The sequence below is a fragment of the Exophiala viscosa genome (genome assembly GCF_022695815.1).
Source record: "Exophiala viscosa unplaced genomic scaffold EDD37scaffold_7, whole genome shotgun sequence".
NCBI lineage: Eukaryota > Fungi > Ascomycota > Eurotiomycetes > Chaetothyriales > Herpotrichiellaceae > Exophiala > Exophiala viscosa.
Genome location: NW_026944359.1, coordinates 570,727 through 592,298, shown reverse-complemented (window position 1 = coordinate 592,298; position 21,572 = coordinate 570,727). Strand labels below are relative to the sequence as shown.

The 21,572-nt window shown below is 50.8% G+C and overlaps 6 protein-coding genes across 6 annotated transcripts; 3 read left to right on the top strand and 3 right to left on the bottom strand.

The window, feature by feature from the left end:
* The first annotated feature begins 226 nt into the window (after positions 1-226).
* EDD37DRAFT_453403 (ras family protein) lies at positions 227-1,504 on the top strand. Its single transcript, XM_062812893.1, has 2 exons — positions 227-650; positions 706-1,504. The coding sequence occupies exons 1-2, from the start codon at positions 573-575 to the stop codon at positions 1,354-1,356; spliced, it is 729 nt and encodes a 242-aa protein (XP_062668919.1). The 5' UTR covers positions 227-572; the 3' UTR covers positions 1,357-1,504.
* Positions 1,505-3,952: 2,448 nt separating this feature from the next.
* EDD37DRAFT_453529 (uncharacterized protein) lies at positions 3,953-5,438 on the bottom strand. Its single transcript, XM_062812896.1, has 2 exons — positions 5,195-5,438; positions 3,953-5,143 (listed from the first exon to the last, which is right to left on the bottom strand). The coding sequence occupies exons 1-2, from the start codon at positions 5,331-5,333 to the stop codon at positions 4,275-4,277; spliced, it is 1,008 nt and encodes a 335-aa protein (XP_062668918.1). The 5' UTR covers positions 5,334-5,438; the 3' UTR covers positions 3,953-4,274.
* Positions 5,439-5,615: 177 nt separating this feature from the next.
* EDD37DRAFT_633647 (kinesin family member 1/13/14) lies at positions 5,616-11,097 on the top strand. Its single transcript, XM_062816799.1, has one exon. The coding sequence runs from the start codon at positions 5,919-5,921 to the stop codon at positions 10,848-10,850; it is 4,932 nt and encodes a 1,643-aa protein (XP_062668917.1). The 5' UTR covers positions 5,616-5,918; the 3' UTR covers positions 10,851-11,097.
* A 790-nt stretch (positions 11,098-11,887) lies between these two features.
* EDD37DRAFT_453410 (aquaporin rerated protein) lies at positions 11,888-13,396 on the top strand. Its single transcript, XM_062812894.1, has 4 exons — positions 11,888-12,512; positions 12,578-12,878; positions 12,940-13,029; positions 13,119-13,396. The coding sequence occupies exons 1-4, from the start codon at positions 12,156-12,158 to the stop codon at positions 13,283-13,285; spliced, it is 915 nt and encodes a 304-aa protein (XP_062668916.1). The 5' UTR covers positions 11,888-12,155; the 3' UTR covers positions 13,286-13,396.
* Positions 13,397-14,864: 1,468 nt separating this feature from the next.
* EDD37DRAFT_453500 (mitosis inhibitor protein kinase SWE1) lies at positions 14,865-18,822 on the bottom strand. The gene is made up of 2 exons (XM_062812895.1): positions 16,642-18,822; positions 14,865-16,395 (listed from the first exon to the last, which is right to left on the bottom strand). Exons 1-2 carry the CDS (start codon positions 18,485-18,487, stop codon positions 14,978-14,980), a joined length of 3,264 nt encoding a protein of 1,087 aa, XP_062668915.1. The 5' UTR covers positions 18,488-18,822; the 3' UTR covers positions 14,865-14,977.
* A 1,597-nt stretch (positions 18,823-20,419) lies between these two features.
* Positions 20,420-21,334, bottom strand: EDD37DRAFT_566051 (orotidine 5'-phosphate decarboxylase; the record flags this gene model as incomplete). Its single annotated transcript, XM_062814079.1, has 2 exons — positions 20,420-21,111; positions 21,178-21,334. The coding sequence occupies 2 exons, from the start codon at positions 21,332-21,334 to the stop codon at positions 20,420-20,422; spliced, it is 849 nt and encodes a 282-aa protein (XP_062668914.1).
* Positions 21,335-21,572: the final 238 nt, after the last annotated feature.

Genomic DNA, 21,572 nt, shown 5'->3' with positions numbered 1-21,572 from the left:
GCCAATACCGCAGAAACAAAGGTGTCGCAGCGGTACTCAGACCACCCGGTGATCGACTTTGCCCTTGCCTTTATTGCGATCGATCTTCCCTGCCCAGCAAACCCAATCCGACTTGCCTTTGGAGAGTTTCAACATTTTGCATCGCACGAGTTACCCCAATTTCTTCGTCCTGCCGATCGCCCTCTCCGACACACGGATATCTCGATTAACCAAGCTTCGGTCTGCACACCAGCCATACACCGAAACCACGAGAAGAAACAGTTGAAGAACTTCAGGAATAAGGAGGAACAAGGACGCTAATAACAAATTCGTGCCGAGTCAAGAAAGCAAAACATCCAGTGCCTGGTCCACCTCGTTCTCAGCCCATCAGTTCTGTAAGGGTCTAGGCCTCACATCGCCGATAAACGCAGTACAATCGCTAGCCCTACGCAACAGCTGCGCCTACCCGTCAAGTCGAATGCACACAAGATTTCTTTTGAAGGTTGAGAATTCCCCTGTGCGACGTCCACAGGAACACAAAGTTTCGGATTGTATTTTGCACCCAACGTCAACATCGAGGACTGGCACAGATCATGGCGGGGAAGATGACCTTGTATAAGCTGGTGGTGCTAGGAGATGGTGGTGTTGGGAAGACAGCTCTTACAATCCAGGTTTGTCTGCCCGACTTCTATGGTTTGTTATGAGTTGTTGGCTGACTTCTCACAGTTATGTCTCAATCACTTCGTCGAGACCTACGATCCCACCATAGAAGACTCGTATCGAAAGCAAGTCGTAATAGATCAAAATGCATGCATGCTGGAGGTTCTGGACACTGCAGGACAAGAAGAATATACAGCTCTTCGTGATCAGTGGATCCGAGACGGCGAAGGCTTCATTTTGGTCTACAGTATAACGTCAAGAAACTCCTTTAACAGGATAAGAAAGTTCCAGTCACAAGTGCAACGGGTGAAGGAGTCAGGACATCCGAGTTCACCAACAGGGTCAACCTACCTACCCACGCAAATGAACGGGGCGCCAATCTACACCGGGCCTGTTCCAATAATGTTGGTTGGGAACAAAAGTGACAAGCAGCATCAGAGGGAGGTTTCATCTCAAGAGGGCCAGGCACTTGCAAAAGAACTCGGCTGTGACTTTGTCGAGGCATCTGCCAAAAATTGTATCAATGTTGAGAAGGCATTCTACGATGTGGTCCGACAACTACGACGACAACGACAATCACCCATGAAACAGCCTGATCGCAAAGGCACCCCCAACTACGGGCCTTCGCAAGCTGCCCGGAACAATTATGACTCGGAACATCCACGCATTTACCGCGAACAGGGTAAAAAAAGAAGTGCAAAATGTGTTATTTTATGATTACGACTCAGCCAACGAACCTTGGAAAAGTTGGCTTTACGATGAATGATGATGTCGAGATGATGATTAGCGCAAGCGACAACTCCAGCGTTTTCAGCAGTGGTTTGCGGAAATCTGGATTCTTTGATATCCCCGGGCTTCACTAATTATTTGATGCAACGCCGATCGACCTGAGGCTTCAGGACTATTCAACGACGTTTATCGCCTGGTCACACAGGTGTACCAGCACGTCTTCGCACTCAAATACGACTCAGAGGCGCTTGTCACCAAAAGTGCCGGGGAGAGGTCAACGATTGATGTTCATCGTGGAGAACATGTATGCTGTGTGGGGGGTGGTTGACACCATGCTGGCAGACCGTTATAGCGGAATACCGTTGACAGCAAATTGCGAGTCTGGGCTGTGGCCATATAGCAGCAATCATCGTTGCGTCTCGATATTTCCGCAGGCGGTCGCAGACGAGCTTTGTGCGTTGGCCGACAATATGTCCCTTCTGGGAAAAGGCCAAATGAGGTGATTCTGACAGGCGTGCGATGTCAAGATCAAGCCTGAAAGGGAACGAAGCGGCAGCTAGAGGGCTTGCACACTGTTCGGGACCACTCCCCAGGCCCCGCCTGAGGTGCAGCAGCGCACTACGCGGTGCTGGTTTTCGGCGAATTTAGGCCATGTGCCCACCATTTGGAAGTGGGAAGAGTGGGTGAACCTGATGCTTGCGGGCGGGAAATGAGGAAAGTTACCTTACAAAAGGCGGGCCCCGGCGCAGCTACGAGGTCCTCCCAGAGGGCTCCATCGTCTAGGCGGGCCCCGGAACGCTTGTTGTGCATGCCCCAGCCGTACCTCAGTCAACGAGCCGCCCTGAACTTTAGATGATTGACCGGGAATACTCGTAGGGTACTTGGCTTGACAAGTTGACATGAAGAAGTGTGCCGATCGGCAGCCATACTACATACTTTAGACTATTTACAGCGCTCCATCAGTGGGTAGACATATATGACTACATATCTTGAAAAGACATATCGATGCGCCTATAATATGTGGTGTTCACTGGAGCCTGCCCGTGAATCTCCGACGTAGCAAATCCAGGTACTGCGATATATGTACCGAGGTACTCCGGCGATTCTGCAAACGAGGTGTTTGTAGATGACCAGGCCGTGCCAGGGCAACTAACTGTAGTATATCACAGCACGTTTGATGCTCTATGGCGAAAGAATGTGATACACTTCGGAACGTACCACGTACTTCCTCATGGTTCTGTACACTCTACTACAGTGTGGAGAATGTGCGTATATGTAGGTAAGCACTATGAACTACTGTATGTCGAAAATCCCGAACGACCACAAGAGCAATTTTCCCCCACTTGTCAGGGATAGTCCTGGTATGTGGAGAGCCTGCATTAATGCTGCATGGGTCCATAGCAAGGCTCTGCTGAAGTGTCTGAAGTGGAGGACTGAAGGCACATAATTGCCAGATGACCCATGGTCATTTTGATTTAAAGATCGGCGCCTCCCCTACTGAAGCTCTTGAGGTTGACTGAATGCCAAGACGAGCTCTATGCAAATGCCAGGGCTGACTCTATACACGGAAAGTCATCCGTGTCCAGCGGCTTCTTCGGTCTGATGGGTGAGGAGGCTGCATTGCTGAATTGACCATGACGGCTCTTGGAAGAACTGCCGGACAACAACACATGGAACCCCAGATACTCGCAATGCCCAGCTAAGCTACCCTCGGAACGAAGGACATCGTTCAAAGGCTTGCCATACAAGCCTGGTGGCTGATGGTGACAGTCAGGACTCAGGACGGAGCCCTCTCCAATTCGTCGATTGTTGATTGTGATGGTGATCTTTCGACAGGGGTGTCATGAATTCGGAGAATGTACTGGGTAGGATGGCCTTTCACTGGGCAGTAGACTCGAGCAGCTTAGTTTGCGTCGTTGCTCTTGGAAAGGCCTGCCCGGACAGGGGAGAACGGTCTTTCATACGTTGACCACGGTCACCAAATGATCCGTGCCGCATGCGGAGTTCGTGGCGAGCATTGTCATGTCGCACAGGAACGCTTCGCTCGAAGCCCCACAGTAGAGGCGTTCTGCCGGAGTATAATGTCTATACCTGCGCGAAATGATAGGAACGTGAGGTTAGGTCTTGATATGACATTCTGAAGATTCTTGAGGAAATCCCCGAGCGGTCAATCAGAAACGGTTCCTGCACGGTGGAAAGGTCCGTGCCGCGATAAAACAGCCTTTGCGGGGTGGGCTTTTTGCCGTTTGGGGTATTGCGCATCGAACCCCAGACCAGCAGCGGTCTTTTCCCGCTCGACCCGATTGCTGTTCGATTAAGAGTCTCAACATGGTGGGAGGCTAGTCTGTCAGGCCATGCAGGGAGACCAGAAGTCCCATGTCATGGTGAGGGGTATCAAGCTTGACACGGAACAAAATGGTCAACAAATACCGCGACAACTTCAGCGGGTTCCCATTCAGGCGGCCAGTCTCTGTCAGTGACGCCGAAAGCGCAGTCGGGGGTGATCTGCATAGATGCTGCCTCCCAAATGTCCAGCTCATCGGCACTTTTTCATGCTGCCGTCCCGACAGTGGCATTGCCTCCACACAGGTAGTCGCAAGAGTATAGGTCCGGCTCGACTGGTGTGGGGTTTTCCTCAACAAGGCAATTTGGCACATGTCTTTTGCGAGGGACGTCCATTGCCGGGAAAGAGGGATGTCCTCCGCCAGCCTCGTATGCAGAACCGAAACAGGGTTGTTGCTTCCAGTACAGCCGCCAGTGGACTTGTCAAGCCCTTTCGCGACCTGTTCAGAAGTGTATGCCCAAGTGTGTAGGGCAGAGCTGCATCTGAAGAGAGCTCGACAGCAGAATTTGGCTCTTTTGTCAAGAGATATCATCCACACAATAGGATATACCTTGTCTTTTTGTCACACCTCGGATCGTCGTGCAGTGGGACTTCCCCTGCCTCTGCCTTTCTTCGGAGAGTTCGCAATGTCGTGCTTCAAATGGCTGATCACTGTGCGATTCGTCTCTTTTTCAGCCTCAAGGACTGCAATACGGGATTGAAGCTCTGCGATTTTCTTGTCTTTCGACTGAATCGCTAATCTCGTGATTTCGCGACCCTTGATAATCCCCTGAGTGCGAAGATCATGCTTGTTGAGAAGTTCAACGAGGTCTTTCTCCACCCTGAAGTCCAGCCGAGATTGTGAAAGTACGTCGAGGGCCTCAGACGCCAGCGTGGAGGGTGTTAGCTCAGGACCTGATTGTTGTGACAACTCTTTAGCAGGCGTGCGGGTAGGTGAGAGCAGCCCATTGCCGCTCGACTTATGTGACGTGGAAGGTGTTGTGAAAACATCGTCGCTCAAGGGCCATGCATTATCAGAAAAGTTAGATGGTTTAGCCATCTCATCAAAGAGCCTTTTCCCCGGCGATGTCATCAAGTTTGTTCTAGCCGCCTTCTTGGGTGTCTCAAAGAGTGCTGCCTCCCCTAGTACTTCTTTCTCAGCCTCCAGTAAGGCCTCGTCGTTGCTGGAAGACCAATCAAAGCTTGCATCGTGTTCTTCGTTTTCTTGACGACCTTCGATACCTGTATCTTTCTTGCCCGAGGTGATCCTGCTACCTCTTGTATCTGGCGTCGGCGGCATGGTTGTCATCTTGGCTTTTTCAGGAGTTTTAGGCTGCGCAATTGGCTCGGAACGCGAGTTGCCCAGTACGGCTGCTTCTTCACGGACTTTGGCATCGTCTGTCCATAGGAAGAAGCTACAGCGCTTGTGCTGCGGCTTCTGGCATGTATAGACTAAGGCGATGGTTAGAGTCTAAGGTCGATACCGGGATAGAGTCGACTTACACCATCTGCCATGGTTCTTGCCTCCGTTCTTCGTCTGGAATTTGTCTGCCGGCATGCGCGGCTCACAGTCGCAAAGCCAGACTCCTTCCACGAATGCGCCTCTTTTACTGGTTCGACCATTCTTTGTATGATAAGACATCTTCAAGATGCGGAGGACTTTGGTACATCGGGAGCTATTACCGAGCGCAGGCAACAGCTGTCCAGGCTATTTGCCGAGAAGCAGAGCGCCGAAGGCTTTCGAGAGAGCGTCACTCCCTCACGAGCCTCTAAGCCATCAGCGACCTTGCGTCGCCTTTACAAAAATGGTCATCTGGATTCTTCAGGCCGGTGAAACTGGTTTGTTGACGCAATGACGAAGGTGGATCTTGTGATACAGTTGGAGATGCAGGTCACCGCCTCTCCCCGTTGCTTAGCAGAAGGCAGAAGTTCCACCCTCGGCATCACCTGCCATACTCAGACTCGCCTGCGCTCATCACCAAATCAATCAATGAATCGCAGGGATCCCAACGCGACACGTTCTTGACACTTTGAAATCACAGTCCGTGCCTCCACGCTGCAAACAAAATACCGTAAACGACGCAACATCATTCCGCGACATTGCGCTGCTCTCAAATCACTCAATTCTCTCCGCCGGCCGTCTTGAACCAGTCCACTGGTGAATAGACAGACCGGACGATGTCCTCCTTGATCGACGAACCTGACCGACCATAACACGACCGATACAATGGCCCCTACAGGTGGTGGGACAGCTGGCGGTGGAGGCGGAGGCAACATCAAAGTCGTTGTACGAGTGCGGCCATTCAATAACCGCGAGATCGATCGCAATGCAAAATGCATCGTTCAAATGCAAGGCGCGCAGACTGTGCTGCAACCTCCTCCAGAAGCGGACGAACGACTGCGGAAAGGAGGGAAAGGAGGCTCGGAAAACCACAGAACATTCAAATTTGATCAATCGTACTGGTCTTTCAATAAGGGAGATCCTCATTATGCAGGCCAGGACAATTTGTTCAACGACTTGGGGACGCCGTTACTTGACAATGCGTTTCAAGGCTACAACAACTGCATCTTCGCCTACGGCCAAACTGGTTCCGGAAAGTCCTACAGTATGATGGGTTACGGTGAAGAGGTCGGTGTGATTCCTCGGATCTGTCGGGATATGTTTGAAAGGATCAACGCCATGCAATCGGACGTCAACCTCACATGTACTGTGGAGGTGTCTTATCTGGAAATATACAATGAGCGGGTGCGCGACCTCTTGAACCCAGCAACCAAAGGCAACCTCAGGGTCAGAGAGCATCCTTCCACCGGTCCGTACGTGGAAGATCTGGCGAAACTAGCTGTGCGCTCGTTCAACGAAATTGAGAATCTGATGGATGAAGGAAACAAAGCTAGGACTGTGGCAGCCACTAATATGAACGAGACCTCGAGTCGATCTCATGCCGTCTTTACCCTGACATTGACACAAAAGCGTCACGATGTGGAAACTTCCATGGACACTGAGAAGGTGGCTAAGATCAGTTTGGTCGACTTGGCCGGTTCAGAACGAGCAACATCGACCGGTGCTACAGGTGCCCGTCTAAAGGAAGGGGCGGAGATCAATCGCTCTCTCTCGACCCTCGGTAGGGTTATCGCGGCCTTGGCCGATCTCTCTTCTGGCAAAAAGGGCATGAAGGTACCTTATCGTGACTCGGTCCTCACATGGTTGCTCAAAGACTCTCTTGGAGGAAACAGCTTGACTGCCATGATTGCTGCCATCTCTCCAGCGGACATTAACTTTGAGGAAACACTAAGCACTCTGCGGTATGCAGACTCGGCCAAGAGGATCAAGAACCATGCTGTCGTCAATGAGGATCCGAATGCCCGCATGATTCGTGAACTCAAAGAAGAACTCGCCAAACTGAGAAGCCAGCTAGGGGGAACGGGTGCACCCGGGATGGCAGAAGAGTCGTACCCTCCCGACACGCCACTCGACAAACAGATGGTCTCGATCACCCAGGCTGACGGCTCGATCAAGCGCGTCAGCAAAGCCGATATCATGGATCAACTGAGTCAGAGCGAGAAATTATATGGGGATCTTAATCAGACCTGGGAAGAGAAACTACAAAAGACTGAAGAGATCCACAAAGAAAGAGAAGCCGCCCTCGAGGAACTAGGAATCAGTATCGAAAAGGGCAATGTTGGAATGAGCACGCCAAAGAAGATGCCTCACCTGGTTAATCTAAGTGACGATCCGCTCCTGGCAGAATGCCTTGTTTACAACTTGAAACCAGGAATAACCACTGTTGGCAATGTAGACTCCTCCGAAGCATCAGAGATCAGGCTGAATGGTTCCAGAATTTTGGACCACCACTGCAAATTGGAAAACGTCGACAATGTCGTGACGGTTGTTCCCGAAGAAGGCGCTGCTGTCATGGTCAATGGAGTGCGCGTAGACAAGGCTACGAGACTCAAGAGTGGCAATCGCATCATCTTGGGTGACTTCCACATTTTCAGATTCAACAACCCACTAGAAGCAAAAGCTGAGCGGGCTGAGAGGAGCTTGCTGAGGCATTCAGTCACTGCTAGCCAGCTGAACTCACCGACGCCATTTCGTCCCGCCCACGAAAGGTCCTGGAGCGCCGCAGGATCGGAATTTGATGGAGATTCAAGCAGAGCACAATCTCCAGGTTTGAACAACAAGGATTTTGACTGGTCTTTCGCCCGACGTGAAGCCGCTGGTGCATTGCTTGGCTCCGATCCCAAGATAATGCAACTGACCGACGAAGAGCTCGACAATCTCTTTGCGAACGTGCAGCGTGCACGAGAGGAGCGTCGTGGACGTCCTGAGAACAGAATATATGAGCACGACGAAGATTCCGATGACCTGAGTTCTTTTCTTGTACGAGACAAATACATGTCTAATGGAACTGTGGACAATTTCTCCTTAGATACGGCCCTCACACAACCAGGAACTCCTTCTCAGCATGGCGACTCCCAAGAGGACGGCGATGTCACGTTAACTCAAGGCCAGTTCGAAGAACAGAGCCAGGAGCAGATCATATCAGAAACCGAGGAGAGCCGTGATAAGTCGCCTGCGCAAGCAGGACAAGATGGTAAACAAGAAGATCAAGCGAATGAAATGCAAAAAGAGTTGGAGCTCGCAAGAAAACAATTTCAAGATGAACTCCAGAAGCAGAAGGATGCCTTTGAAGCGCAGATCAAGAAGATGGACCTGGACGTTCGAACGCGTGAGGCGGGGAGATCTCCTTCTGGGTTCTTGCCCTTAGATCCCAATGAACTCGCGATCGCCCGGAATGTGGTCGAGAAATGGCAGCAAAGAAATTACGTCCTGATAGCCGAAGTCGTGCTCCAGAATGCTAGTCTTCTAAAGGAGGCGCAGGTGATGGCAAAGCTCCTTGATCCTGACTGCAACTTCCAATATGTCATTTTGGACCTCGGACAAGATCGTGGTTCGTCGTACGACCTCATTCTGCATGACATCTCTGGTGACGAAGATGATGCTCTTGCCAATGCTCGCAAGCCTTGCCTCGCGGTGCGTGTCATTGACAACCAGCTCAAATGCATACATTTATGGTCTGTGGAAAAACTGCGATCACGAGTCAACAAAATGCGGCAGATGCTTCAATACAAGAATGAGCCCGAATACTTGCAACACTTTCGAATGGACAACCCCTTTCGAGACTCAGATCAATCGTTGTTCTCCTTGGTAGGGGATGGTAGCATCCCTTTGACTGCCGTGTTTGAGACAAGAGTGCAAGATTTTGTGGTGGAGATCTGCTCACCTTCCACGCAACAAATCATTGGAAGAGTAAGGATATCATTAGAACCCTCTTTGACGGAGTCTCCTCCTCATACTATCAAATTCAACATCATTCTCCGCGATCTGGTTGGATTTTCCGAGCACGAAGGTAGTCAAGTACATGCTCAGATGACAGTACTTGGGACTTCCGACGAAAGTGTGGCAACCACCCAACCAATACATGGCTTCGGTGATGGCCCAATCCGGTTCGAAAGCATACATAATCTGAGCGTTCGCAGGGCAAGCGAGAAGTCGGCAACAATGAAAATTGCAATATTTGCGCAAGTCAGCTCGACCCATCTGGACAAGCTGATTAGCTGGGACGAACTGCGTGAGATGGATGAACATGGTCCTGATCAAGACAACGCACATCGACTGCCAGAGTCGGAATACAATGTAGAAGAACGACACGATGTTTTTGCGAAGGTTCAAATGCTCGAACTTGCAGAGAACGGCCAGTACATGCCCATTGAGGTCTTGCAGACGAGTGCGGACGACAATGGAGCATTCCAACTGCACCAGGGTCTTCAGCGTCGGATCTCGATTACTCTGACTCACAGCTTGACCGAGAGTCTTCCCTGGGACGACTTGAAAGGCCTTCGCGTGGGAGAAGTTCATTTGATCGACTCTTCTGGACGGGTAGCCGACATTGGATCTGTCACGCCCGATATTCCGCTCAAACAAATTCAAGAGCCTATGATCAAAGACAACGCTGACGGCACCTCAAACATCAGTCTTTTGGGACAATGGGACAGCTCTCTGCATAAATCCCTTCTTCTTGACCGAGCCACCAACGAGCAGTGCAGAATTCAGATTGCGCTTCGATGGGACGTTGTTTCCAGCCGCTTGGAACAAACGATGACCTTCTCGATCGAGCAGCAACTACAGATCCTGCCGAGGTCTTTCGTACGTCCCCAATCAATGTTCAAGTCGTTCTGGACGCAGGTTCGAACAACGCATGCCACCGACGGGCTGTTTTCGATTGTGGTTCGTCCGATCAGCGCGCAGAGGGCGGCAGACCTGTGGCGACTGGACACCTCAAGAAACTACATCAAAGGTGAAGAATTGCTGGGCAACTGGAAGGCCAGAGGCATTTCACTCGTCAAAGATTACCTGGTCGCTCGACGGAAGAAGCGACAGCTGCAGGATATAGAATCAGCCAAAGCAGCATTTGGTTTAAAGAGGCTAAGTGTAAGCAAGACTCGGACACGGGTTGCCTCACCTTCAGACATTGACGCGAGGGAGGAGGCATTACTTCGCAAATTCTTGGCGATTTGGGAGAAACCAAGCATCGAGATGTCCAATCCCGTGTTCAACAACAACGATGGTTCAGCGTCGCCTCAGGGTGATGCTGAGTCGACTAACACGCCGGATCTCAACGCGGTTTCGGGTCGCAAAACTCGATATCTCGCTGCAGTCACCAGCGTAGCTAAAAGTGTTACGTCTTGGAAGTCAGGCTATTTACTCATGCCTTCCGAGAGCCACGAACCTGGTCACAGTCAGTCGATGCAATGGAAACGACGGTTCGTGGACCTTCGACCTCCATACCTATACATCCATTCGGTGCCGGACGGCGAAGGCATCAATGCGATCAGTCTGACGCACGCACGGATTGACCATGATCCTGACTTCAAGCGCCTGCTTGGAAGCGGCAGTTCTATTAGCTCTGGCGATGGCGTTAGTGGGCACAAGAGAAGCGGCAGTGCCGAACTCCATGGTCTTGCACATGTGTTTGCTGTGTATGGAGAACAGAACACCTTCTTATTCGCAGCACGCAGTGAGAGCCAAAAAATGGAATGGATCTTGAAGATCGACCAGAGTTATTTTGAAGATGAAAACGAAGGGGAAGAGGCATAAGGTGAGAGCGGCACCTGAGATGCTTGTGCACTGCTTTTATTCAGTAGGTCGTGGTGTTTTTGGTCACCCGGCTGTCAATTTGTGATACCCCCAAGGCATTGATTTGGCACTGCGACACATATATGGACGATGTTGTATGAAGTTCGGTTCGTGTGTGATTATATTGATGTATATACGATGAGGAGTTATGACCGCTTTCAATCAGCATCAATGTCAGTGAGCTTCTCGGACAATTCCATGTGGCATTACCAGAAATCCATTGACAGGACGATCGAGATTAAAACAAGTCCATTGTTATTGTTGAAGTCGACTTGCTCGTCTGCGCTCTGACGTTTGATAGATTTTGACGTCTCTGGGCAAAGCCACTTGATGGGCCCCCCACACAGAATTGGATCATACCTAGGTAGGGAGTTCGGTAAAGCCACCCATCATCTCTCGTCAGCCGTTTGTTGCTGTTCAGCCGTTCAAGCCTCCTTGAGATCTGGCGCCACCATACGAATCTCACTCTTGGCCTCACTAGTGTCGTGGATATTCAGGGACAAGCCTATGACGGTTTTTCCAAGCGAACCAAATAAGACTCCATTGGAGATACGGGTTGAGTTAGAGCCAAATCGAAAACGGTTGAAAGGTTTTCTGGGAGCCATTGGGAGCCTACTGTGGTGCTTAGGCGTGAGCCACATCAAGTGCCAGCCATCCCGTCTTCATGCTCGATTATGTCATTATTGCCTTCACAGCACACGGGAACCTCCCCCATTAGACTGGTGTTGACTGGTGCAGGTATTATTGACTTCATCCCTACGCGCAACTACATCACTTTCAGCTTTTGCTCTCATTGTTGGACAGTGGACACTCGACACGGCCCCAGCCCGTCTGCTCGGGCCATTGTGCCTTGCGAATCGTCCACAGCGACTGGTTTTCCGATGTTTATTTGCCCATCCTGGAGAATGGAGGAAGGAGCATGCGCCTCTCGCGTCACGAGCAGTAATCCCCTTTGACTCCTTAAGGAGCCCATCTTCTAGGGAGTCATGGCGTAGACTCTTCCAAAGGCTGCAGGAAGTACAAAACCGTCACCCCTACCCCTGGTGCTCTTTTTCTACCACAGTCTTGTTACGAGGTACTCCCTGCAGCAAGTGAAATCGTGACATTACCACTCAACGGCTTTTTGACATCATACCTTGTTCCGAGGGGAAGCCTCTGCCTACCCTACGTTATTAAACCCTTTTTCAACCCTGGGCCTTTCTTCGAGTCCCTCCTTGAAAAAGCCACACCTCGCACCACCTTCAACTGTGACACCGCAGTTTGATTATGCCACGAGATTTCCCTCCCGAATCGCTGAGAGGATCACGCAAGATGCGCAAATCAAGTGATACTGCTCGGGACCAACGGGTCCGCCATCAGCCTTTTGATGGCGTCCACGAGGAGCGTCAGAAGGAGTCGAAGATGAAGACCATGCGCCAGCATATCATCGCCATGATCGGCGAGTTCGCCGGAACCTTCATGTTCTTGTGGTTTTCGTTTGCTATCGCTCAAACATCATCCGCGACAGGCACCGTGGCTGGCACTCCGGCTGCCGTCACCCTTACATCGTTGGGTTTCGGTTTCTCGCTGCTCGTCAACGTTTGGGCATTCTACAGAATCTCGGGCGGTCTGTTTAACCCGGCTGTAAGTTTATTCTCGTTGCTCTTGGATCTGGAAACACCGTGCTAATCACGCCGACGCGTTGGTAGGTCACACTAGCTATGGTCATCACTGGCAATCTCCCCTGGTTCCGCGGCCTGTTGTTGCTCCCCATGCAACTCTTGGGTGCCATCGTGGCTGCCGCGTTGGTCAAGGTCATGATCCCAGTACCCTTGGCTATCAACACTGAGTTGTCCAACGGCACCACCCCGGCACAGGGTGTCTTTATCGAAATGTTCTTGACTGCTCTACTCGTCTTCACAATCCTCATGCTCGCCGCCGAGAAGCACTACGCCACATTCATGGCACCCGTGGGTATTGGTCTAGCACTCTTTGTCGCCATGATGGCTGGTAAGTTTTAGCCTCAACAACCTTGGAATTCCACCATTGATACTGACTGTTTTGTTTACAGGTGTGCACTGGACCGGAGCGTCACTCAACCCTGCTCGCAGTTTCGGCCCCGCCGTGGCCCAGCCTCACTTCCCCGGATCCCATTGGGTTTGTAAGTTTTTCTGCTCCCTATCAAGATGGACATTCATCTTGTCTTTTCCAGCTTTTATTTGTAATAACGTTACTGACTGTATTGTGCAGACTGGGTCGGCCCTCTCCTGGGAGGTCTTCTCGCCGCCGGATACTACCAATTCTGCAAGTTCTTCAAGTATGAGGAGGCCAACCCTGGCCAGGACGCCATCGACGAGAAAGAAAAGGACAAGGAATCCGAAGGCGCTCAGGCCCCTGAGCACCCGCCGCGTGGTTGAGTGGCTTTTGCCAAGTTTGCCCCAACATGCCCAAACACGGCTGGAGGCTTCAAGGTGTCTGGTTGGGAGGCAAATTGTGAACCATAAACAACAATGCTGGTGATAGATTGGGTACAACTACAAGTGTGGTGGATGAGCATGAGCTTTCAGCTGCCAGCGCAGTTTGGCTCTTGAAATCTAAGTGCTGAAACCCCGGACGGCGGTGGAAATATCATCTCAGTATGGTATTGGGTGCAAAGCGGTGTCAACATCTACGGCAAATAAGCAAAAAAACCTGGGTGGTTGGGTGTTTTTCTGAATCACTACAGTATAAGCAAAGCAGCGTTTTGGCAAGGCGCGGTGTCGGTCTTTTCCAGTCGGTCATGTTGAGGCTTCAACGATTCAACGACATGTATTCATATATCCTTTTTAATACACGAATAAGGAAGAACGGTACACCTGAAGAACATGCAGTGTATCATCATTTTTGCCGGCGTGGTGTGTTTCAAGTGGTCAAAGTTGAGGGTTTTCAACGAGACTAACGACTATGCGTTTATATATATATCCTTTTCAAGACACGAACAAGGAAGATAGTACACGACGAACTACATTCTCAGCATATCACCATATAGTTACCATATAATTACCATACCATGTTCTCACGCGACTTGACTTTGTACATAATCGATTACAGACACTCTCACCCGGAGATCGGACGCTTGAAAGGCCTCGAGCACTTCGACATTTCGTTCACTCAATTCCATGGAGTTGCCAGCAGAGAGAGGAGTGTCGACGAAGCTCTAACAACTCCTGCTCTTCAACAACCACATTCAAACACTCTGTTATGAACTCGGATTCTTGCATAAATTGGAAGTACACGGCGTTGATGGCAATCCATTGGAACACAGGATGACAACATTTCAGCATGTCATCATAGAAAACATTCAGTGGCTTATGCCCGCACCTTCAGCGGATTATACTTGCAGCGATCGGATTCTTACCGAAGCCCTGAAATCATGCATCACTTTCTGCTTGTGGCGATGACAGTCGAGTGGCTCAGCATGTCACTGCACCGTTGAAGGTACAAACACGTCCTTCGCTTGCTCATAAAGTCGGAATGTTCATAGACCACGCACATGCACAAGTCTGAGCAATCATTTTCACCTGCAGTCACGTTTTTGATTCATTCGTATCATCATTTGAAGCTACTCTGGACTGATATGCAGCTGTAAGCGGTGTGCAACTACCTCCTTCACGTCCAGCCACTTGCTAAGTATCGAGTGTGGTTATGACAATTACTTTTGACAGTTCCATACCCTCGTCGACATGCCTTCAGCCTGTCCATGCCGTGTCCATGCATTGTCCACGAAATATCGTACCATGCTTGTCTCAAAATGTGTAATCCTCATCAAGGAACGACTCTTGCTTTTGACTCTTGCTGTAAAGGATCGTGGCCCACATGAAAGGAATACCCGGTCCAGCTCCATGCGAAATGACCATTCAAACCACTAACACTGGCTCAGAGGTCGATAAACGTGAGTCCACACAACCCAAATCGAATAGCAATACATTTGTCGAGGCCGTCTCATTCGTTGAATCCTGAAAGTCTTTCAAAACACCCTTCGTTGATGTTGTCCTTACCCTGTACAAAGGTACCCAAAAAGTGCCCCCATTCTATTCAGGCGATAGAATCGTGCGTGTAGATGATTGAGATCAAACATCAATCATTTCTGCATCTTCTGCTAAGATCTCGTCCGCTGGTCCCCAGTTGCCTTCAAAGATGGTCGCTCCCGCGCGTCGTCTGGCATCTGCAAATCTGACACCTTCAGCATTGAGCACATCGTTGACGAGAGGGCGGTCGTCGGGGTCTGGGGATATCATCCAACCAACAACCCGCTCCAGTGCTTGTTCGTCTAACGGATCAATCATGAATTGAGGTGCATCGATCAATTCACCGCTTCGTCGGTAGTGTAGAGCTTTATCGTGTTGTTCCTTGGTGGTCGCATGATAGTGTTCGTCGGCGTCGACAAGGTCAACATCACATTCATCGTCATCATGGTTGGCTTCAAGAAACGAGTCTTCAGATACTGGGTTCCCAGATGCATCCCGTAAGACTGTGCTGCCACCCGTACTCCACGTTAGACTAGGGACGTCGCTCATATCACCATTTCGCAGTTTCTGCCATGACACACCATTGTCCGGAAGAGCAACATTTCCGGCAGTTTCGAGCATGATCAGTCCCAAGGCGAAGATATCTGCTGGCTTGTCGTATTTTCCCATCAACACCTCTGGCGCCATGTATTCGCGGTCACCTTCGCCTTCAATTCCAGCTTTGGCCGGCCACTTGCACGCCATGCCAAAGTCGGCAATCTTAAGCACACCTTCGAAAGTAATGAGGATATTCGCAGGCTTTAGGTCAAGATGAATGAAGCCACTGTCGTGAACATGCTTCAGACCGAGCGACAACTCGAGGAGGATTTTCCAGATGCGGAAATCGTCAAGCCGTGCTTTCAGGCCCACTTGAGCCAGAAAAACATCGAGTGTACCTTCTTCGCAGAACTCTGTCTGGATGTAGAGATGACCTTGTTCCTCCCAACTGTCCACGAACGTCACAATATGGTCTGAATGGCCCAGGGCCTTGAGTACATCCACCTCATGGATCTTTCTCGCACGGTCTTTGGCTCCAGTATATGGATATCGAGACTTCTTGACTGCCCACACTTTCTCCGGCAGAGACGACCTCGACGATGGACGGCTCGTCGATACGGAATAGATCTTGTGATATGGCGACAGTTCCGGTGGTTGTGCAACTCGATAAACCTGCGAGAATTCGCCCGACCCAATAAGATCGACTTTTTCGAACCTTGATGATAGGCTGTCGTCAATACTAGATGTATCCGCTGCAGCAAGGTTGAGGCTCGGTCGATTGGAAAAGTTTGGAAACTGTTCTTTCGGTCCTGTTGGCGTTGCGGGTATGATCGCACTATTGCCACTATCGCGTCGAGCCAGCATGCGCGAAGGGCGGCCGGATATCGTGAGTCGACTGGGATCTGGAGGAAAGAAGAAACCTTCGAGGGGTGTTTGAGGGGTGATTCGGTCCGCTCCATCGATCCTTGGGCTAACTGTGGAGACAGATTTCATCTCAGTACGTTCCGAAGCAGGCGAATGTAGAGGTTGAATTGAAAGAGACTTCCTCGAGAGTGGCCTAGGAAACCCAAGGTTTTTCGACATACGACTCTCAGTATAAGAAACGCCTGGAGTCGAGACGATGTTCAACGACGATTTTGGTCTCAGGTTGGCGGATGGAGAGTCCTCCATCACGCTATCACTGTCCTTATCGACGCATCCCGGTGATGCTGAAATAGGAGACAACTTACTGCTTGCAACATGAACATCAACCGCTGATCGGGGTACAGCTGAATTGATGGCCAATGCAGAATGGTGAGGCGAAGGTGAGACAGAATCTCGGTCCTGTGGGTCAATGAAATGTCTGGTGGGCGTAGGCGGATAATCCGAATCCGTCGACTGGCTTTGAGCACGAGTGAAGGACGATCTACTAGTGGCTTTGTTTTCGACGTCGATGGATGTGAAGCTAGACTCGGGTACAAGGCTCTGTTTGTTAGGTCGAGCACCAAATATGCCGACACTTTTGGAAAAGGGGAATGCCGAAATCTTTGACGGACCGTGCTGGATCTCCAAAGGAGTCGTAGATGCCCCAAAAGACTGTCGAGGTCCCCTGATGCCGACCACGTTGGAAGGAGCAAACTTGTCGTCCGTCGGAAAGATGGCTGACTGTCTTTTGCAGGGTGTATCTGGCATATGGGCTTTGGGTAAACCGGCGTCCGGGTCGTCCACATTGCGATTCTTCTTCGAGATGAGCCCCGTAGACATGAAAGCAGCTGGTAAAGGTTTGGCAGCCTTGTAGTTACCAGGCGTGGCGAATGAGTTTTGAGACGAAAACTCGTTCCCTTCAGAATAATCTATAGGCCTGAAGGAGCCGATGGGCAGAGACTTGGAGAAGTCGTGAGATCGAGGTCTGTTTGGTCGATGAATAGGCTCATGTGTAGGTGAATCGTCTTGGTCACCCATCTGTGAGGATGACTGGGTCAAGGTACGCGATAGTGGATGTCGAGGTTGCTGGGGGAAGCTTCCCTGACTGGATGGAACAGGATGAATAGACGCGCTCAAGAGGCTCCCCTGGCTGGAGAAAGGGCTGTCCCGTGGAAGTGGTTGAATATGGTTGTCCAGGGACATACGCAAGGGTTTCTTTGACGTCGCTGGTGTTGGCTCGAAGATCGACCGGTCCACCTCCATGATCTGATTGTATTTCAGATTGCTCGGTCGGTCCACTTGTCTTTGCTGAAGTGTAGATTTTCGCAGAGATGAAGATCGTCTTGGGATAGTCGAGAATCGTGAAGCTGGTGATGGCAAGGGAGTGTGGCTTCCAAACCAGTCATTGTCGTCTTGTGCGCGTTTGTCGAGAAACATGTTGCCATCAGAACCGTCCGACTCAAATATGCTGAAGTCAAGACCTGGACCATGGACACTTCGTCTCTTCACAGAGGGGCTCTCCAGCCCCGGCGTATCGTCATTCGTCGGAGCATCTGTTCGTTTCATAGGACTTGACGGCACCACCATACCGATCAGAGCACCACCGGACCGTCTCTTCTCCTGACGACTCGTGACGGGTTTGTAAATCGGACCCTCTTCGGACGATCTGTCATTCTCTTTTCCTTCTTCTGCTGTCAAGCTCTCCAGGGCTGCTTCACGGTCGGCTTCTCCTGAGCTTCTCTTGCGGAGAGGCATTGGCGAGGAGTTTCCACCATCGCTCAGATCGGCTAGGGCTCTTTTTGAAGGGCTTTTTGGAGATGTGCGGACGCGTGGTTTTCCATGCAGTGGAGCTGTTCGACGAAGGACAGGACGCTGAAACCGCGATCCCTGAGGTACACGAGGAGAATGGGATGACACCATGGAAGGCACCCATAGATTGTCGGAGGTTGATTTACGCGATGGAGACAGCGGTGATGGTGAGAAAGGGAGACTGCCAGGACCTGGAGATCGAAGAGGGAATTGACGAAGGTCGGAGCCCTTGGAAGGTGAGCGAGATAGCGACCGGCGTATCTCCCGTATGGCGGAGTGAGGGTCGAAGTGCGTGAGAGACTTGGGAGAGTGCAGGTGCGGTGTTTCTGCGTCCTCGCGGTGAGGAGAGTATGTCGCCATCATGGCTGGAAGTTGTGATTCTTGGTTCAGACCAACACCGTTCTCAAGCTCTTAACCACAGCGTCTTGGCCATGAACCTGGCTGTCTGGCTGAAACACTATGTCTCGCGAAGACCTTCTCACTATCTCGATGAAGGTGCGAATGATCGGTGAAGATCAAGGAGCTTTCTGCATACTCAGAGGCACAGATTCCCACTGCAGTTGCGAGACGCTGTGAATAATGTCGGACACGCGCGGAAGCCGCAGCAGTGCTGGTGGAGGAAGCCACGCGACGACTTTCCTCGAGCTGCGGTGTACGATGACGGAAGTAATCGGAATTGACGTGCTTCGTGTAAGACAAGCCGGCGAGACTGAAAGTTGATATTGGCAGTGGCTTTACGACGTGATATGGATATACAGCCTAACGATCAACGCAGGGTGAGTGATAGAGGCTTGTAGTTGTCGTGGTCTTTAGCGGCTATTGTGCAGGTGTTCCGATCGACGGATTGGGTAGCAATCGGAGTGTTTATGTGCGTGTGATGTATCGCGCGCCGGGATGCGCAGGATCTCGAGAGGGCGGGGACGGACAAGTACTTTGCTGTTGTGTTGTCCACGGGTGGCGATCCTAGACTGCGGTGAGACTTGGTTGCGAGGGTTGCAATGGACGATGAAGGAGGAAGAAGGTAAAGGCAGGGGATGAGTGGACAGAGATTGTCGATCTGGCTGCCTGGATTGACGTTTTGGTTTTGGGCAACAATTCAGAGGCCACGACACGCTCTCGTAGTTTTTCGTACAAGGGCCACTGCAGCAGAGACGCGTCGGGGGTTCAGTGCCAAGTCAACAGATGTAAACAACCAACTTTAGTGGCTCGATCAGCCATCATTCTACTTATGGTTAGTGTTAGGGAAAACAATCGCGCACTAGCATGGTAAGGGGAAGCTAATCAGTTTAGCCTCCGCGCGGCATTACGACTTCAAGCCGGGGTGATGGGTCAGTCAGTGTTGGATCAGCCAGGGTCGAAATCCGCTGCTGCCCCACTTCCATATTACTGTGTAACAGTGTAATCAAGCATTTCTAAAATCTCGGTAACGAGGCTATTTCCAGCTCCATTCCTGTTTTGCTATATTTGTTCATCTCTTACGCGAGATTGTACGCAACAGCGCAATCTCTGACCTGTACAACACCCGATAGCAGCCACCTCGGTCCCCGGAATTCGGGTGGTCAGAGCCTAGAAGTAAAAGAAGCAGGACTAAACCCAGTTCAAGGAGTAACAATAATCTCAACTTCCTTGGAAATGGAGTGCGTTCATGCGTGAAAGTTGCTTCGTCATGCCGGAGGGCCCTGATAGCCAGTCTCGCTTAAAGATGGGGAGTATGCTCGTGATCAGTCAAAATTGATCCTGCTGGCCGACATTTCCCAGGGGCAGATGGGGGTCCTGGTGAATTCCTAGCACAACAGCCTCGTAATAAGTTTTGTAAAGCCACTCATCAGCCACGATCGTTCTCCCGTGGTATGCAACGGGTGTTGCCGCAGCCCGAGAGATTATTAGTGCTCTCCGATTTCTCGGAGTGTGGTGAGGAAGTTGCGCTAGTCGACACCATGTCCGAAAAATTGTGGCCTGGTTAGTCTGTCCCCAGGAATGACACTGCCTGATCGCTGTTGCTCCTCAGGTTCAAATAGATATCCTTCCTCGTCTCAGTCCGGAGTCCTTCGCAGAGTACAATACAGCTTTAGCTCTTGACGGGAGTAGAGGTCATCACCTCTATCGTTCACTCCTTCTCGCTTACTGTCCAGGCACCCGCTGTTGTGAACCTGCTTGACTTTGAACTTCTCTCGTCAATGTACGCCTTCAGACGGTGCCACCGTCTCTGAAAACAGGCTCGCTCAGGCTCGATGGCTTTTCAAGTTGGATATCTTTCAAATCATCCGAAAAGGGTTTGTTGGCCATTCTTGATGACTAATTTATTGCTGGCCCGACTTGTCTGTCTCCATTGTGTGGAGCTATGCGGCGCTGGTAAGCATCCCAACCCGCCTTCTGATACTGCTTCGCTGCGCTGACAGGATCAGGAGACGCGTAAATTCCTCTTCCCGCAATGAGGAAGTCCGACCCTCCTGCCATAGCTGTTGTTGGGGTCTGATACTGCTGGCCCAGAGGGTCCCCTTTACTCGAGATATTGACACCAGTCGTGAAGACGACAAAATCTTCAGTAGGTGTATTGCTGGGAGAATGATTGGACAATTCCGTAGTTGACACGAACCCGATGACACTTTTGGGATATTTCCTTGCATATTCAACCGAGAGTCGTGTGTATTCTCCGATTGCCAGAGACCCTTTCGAGGTCATTTCGGCCAGAATTAAGATACCTCGGTCCTCGAGCCCGCCTTCACGAACGGTCTGGTCCAAAGCCTGAATTATCCCCTCGCCAGCTAGAATACTGGCATTGACAATGTGCGCCCATTCGTGGATTCGTAGCACACCTCCTTTATATTGCTTCTGAACGGTGTTACCAATGTCCACGAATTTGCGGTCCTCGAACAGAAGAAAGTCGTGCCGCTCAGCCAGCTCTGTAAGACCTTGAACAGTATCCGGACCGAAGTCCGAGACGATGTCGATATGCGTCTTCAAAACAGCAATGTATGGCCCCAAGCCTAGAAGCAAGGTGTATTGTCAGGTTTTCCTTCATCCATGACTAGCGCAAATTCTCGACGACTTACTGTCAGCAATTGTGAGCAACTCCTTGGTGGTTGTCAGATCTGCGGATAGAACCACATTTGTCTTTTTCTTTTCGGCTATCTCGAAGAGTCTGCCGACAAGTGGGTTGGGATGTTCTGCACCCCTCTGAGCGAAGGATACAGTGCTCCTTGATGCCATGACGAATGTATCGTGATAGTTTCGACAATCACAGAATGTCCTTTCCGATTATGAGATTTTATGGAGAAATAGGCAAGGCGTAAGGCGTCCTAACTACGATGCACCCTTGCAGCAGTAGTTTTTCCGCTCAGCACCACGGGGCAACGGGAACCAGGAACAGGCACCGGCCGTTGATCTGGAGGTGGCACTGTGGCAGAAAACGAGAATGGTTGGACCAGGAATGCAGGAATCAAACTGC

Coding starts and splice junctions, on each gene's coding strand:
- EDD37DRAFT_453410 (XM_062812894.1), top strand. CDS start 12,156: ATGCCACGAGATTTCCCTCCCGAATCGCTGAGAGGATCACGCAAGATG. Junction 12,879..12,939: donor CTTTGTCGCCATGATGGCTG/GTAAGTTTTAGC, acceptor TTTTGTTTACAG/GTGTGCACTGGACCGGAGCG. Junction 13,030..13,118: donor CCCCGGATCCCATTGGGTTT/GTAAGTTTTTCT, acceptor TGTATTGTGCAG/ACTGGGTCGGCCCTCTCCTG.
- EDD37DRAFT_633647 (XM_062816799.1), top strand. CDS start 5,919: ATGGCCCCTACAGGTGGTGGGACAGCTGGCGGTGGAGGCGGAGGCAAC.
- EDD37DRAFT_453529 (XM_062812896.1), bottom strand. CDS start 5,333: ATGTCTTATCATACAAAGAATGGTCGAACCAGTAAAAGAGGCGCATTC. Junction 5,144..5,194: donor CAAGAACCATGGCAGATGGT/GTAAGTCGACTC, acceptor CCATCGCCTTAG/TCTATACATGCCAGAAGCCG.
- EDD37DRAFT_453403 (XM_062812893.1), top strand. CDS start 573: ATGGCGGGGAAGATGACCTTGTATAAGCTGGTGGTGCTAGGAGATGGT. Junction 651..705: donor AGACAGCTCTTACAATCCAG/GTTTGTCTGCCC, acceptor GACTTCTCACAG/TTATGTCTCAATCACTTCGT.
- EDD37DRAFT_453500 (XM_062812895.1), bottom strand. CDS start 18,487: ATGATGGCGACATACTCTCCTCACCGCGAGGACGCAGAAACACCGCAC. Junction 16,396..16,641: donor TGATGTTCATGTTGCAAGCA/GTAAGTTGTCTC, acceptor AGATGAAATCTG/TCTCCACAGTTAGCCCAAGG.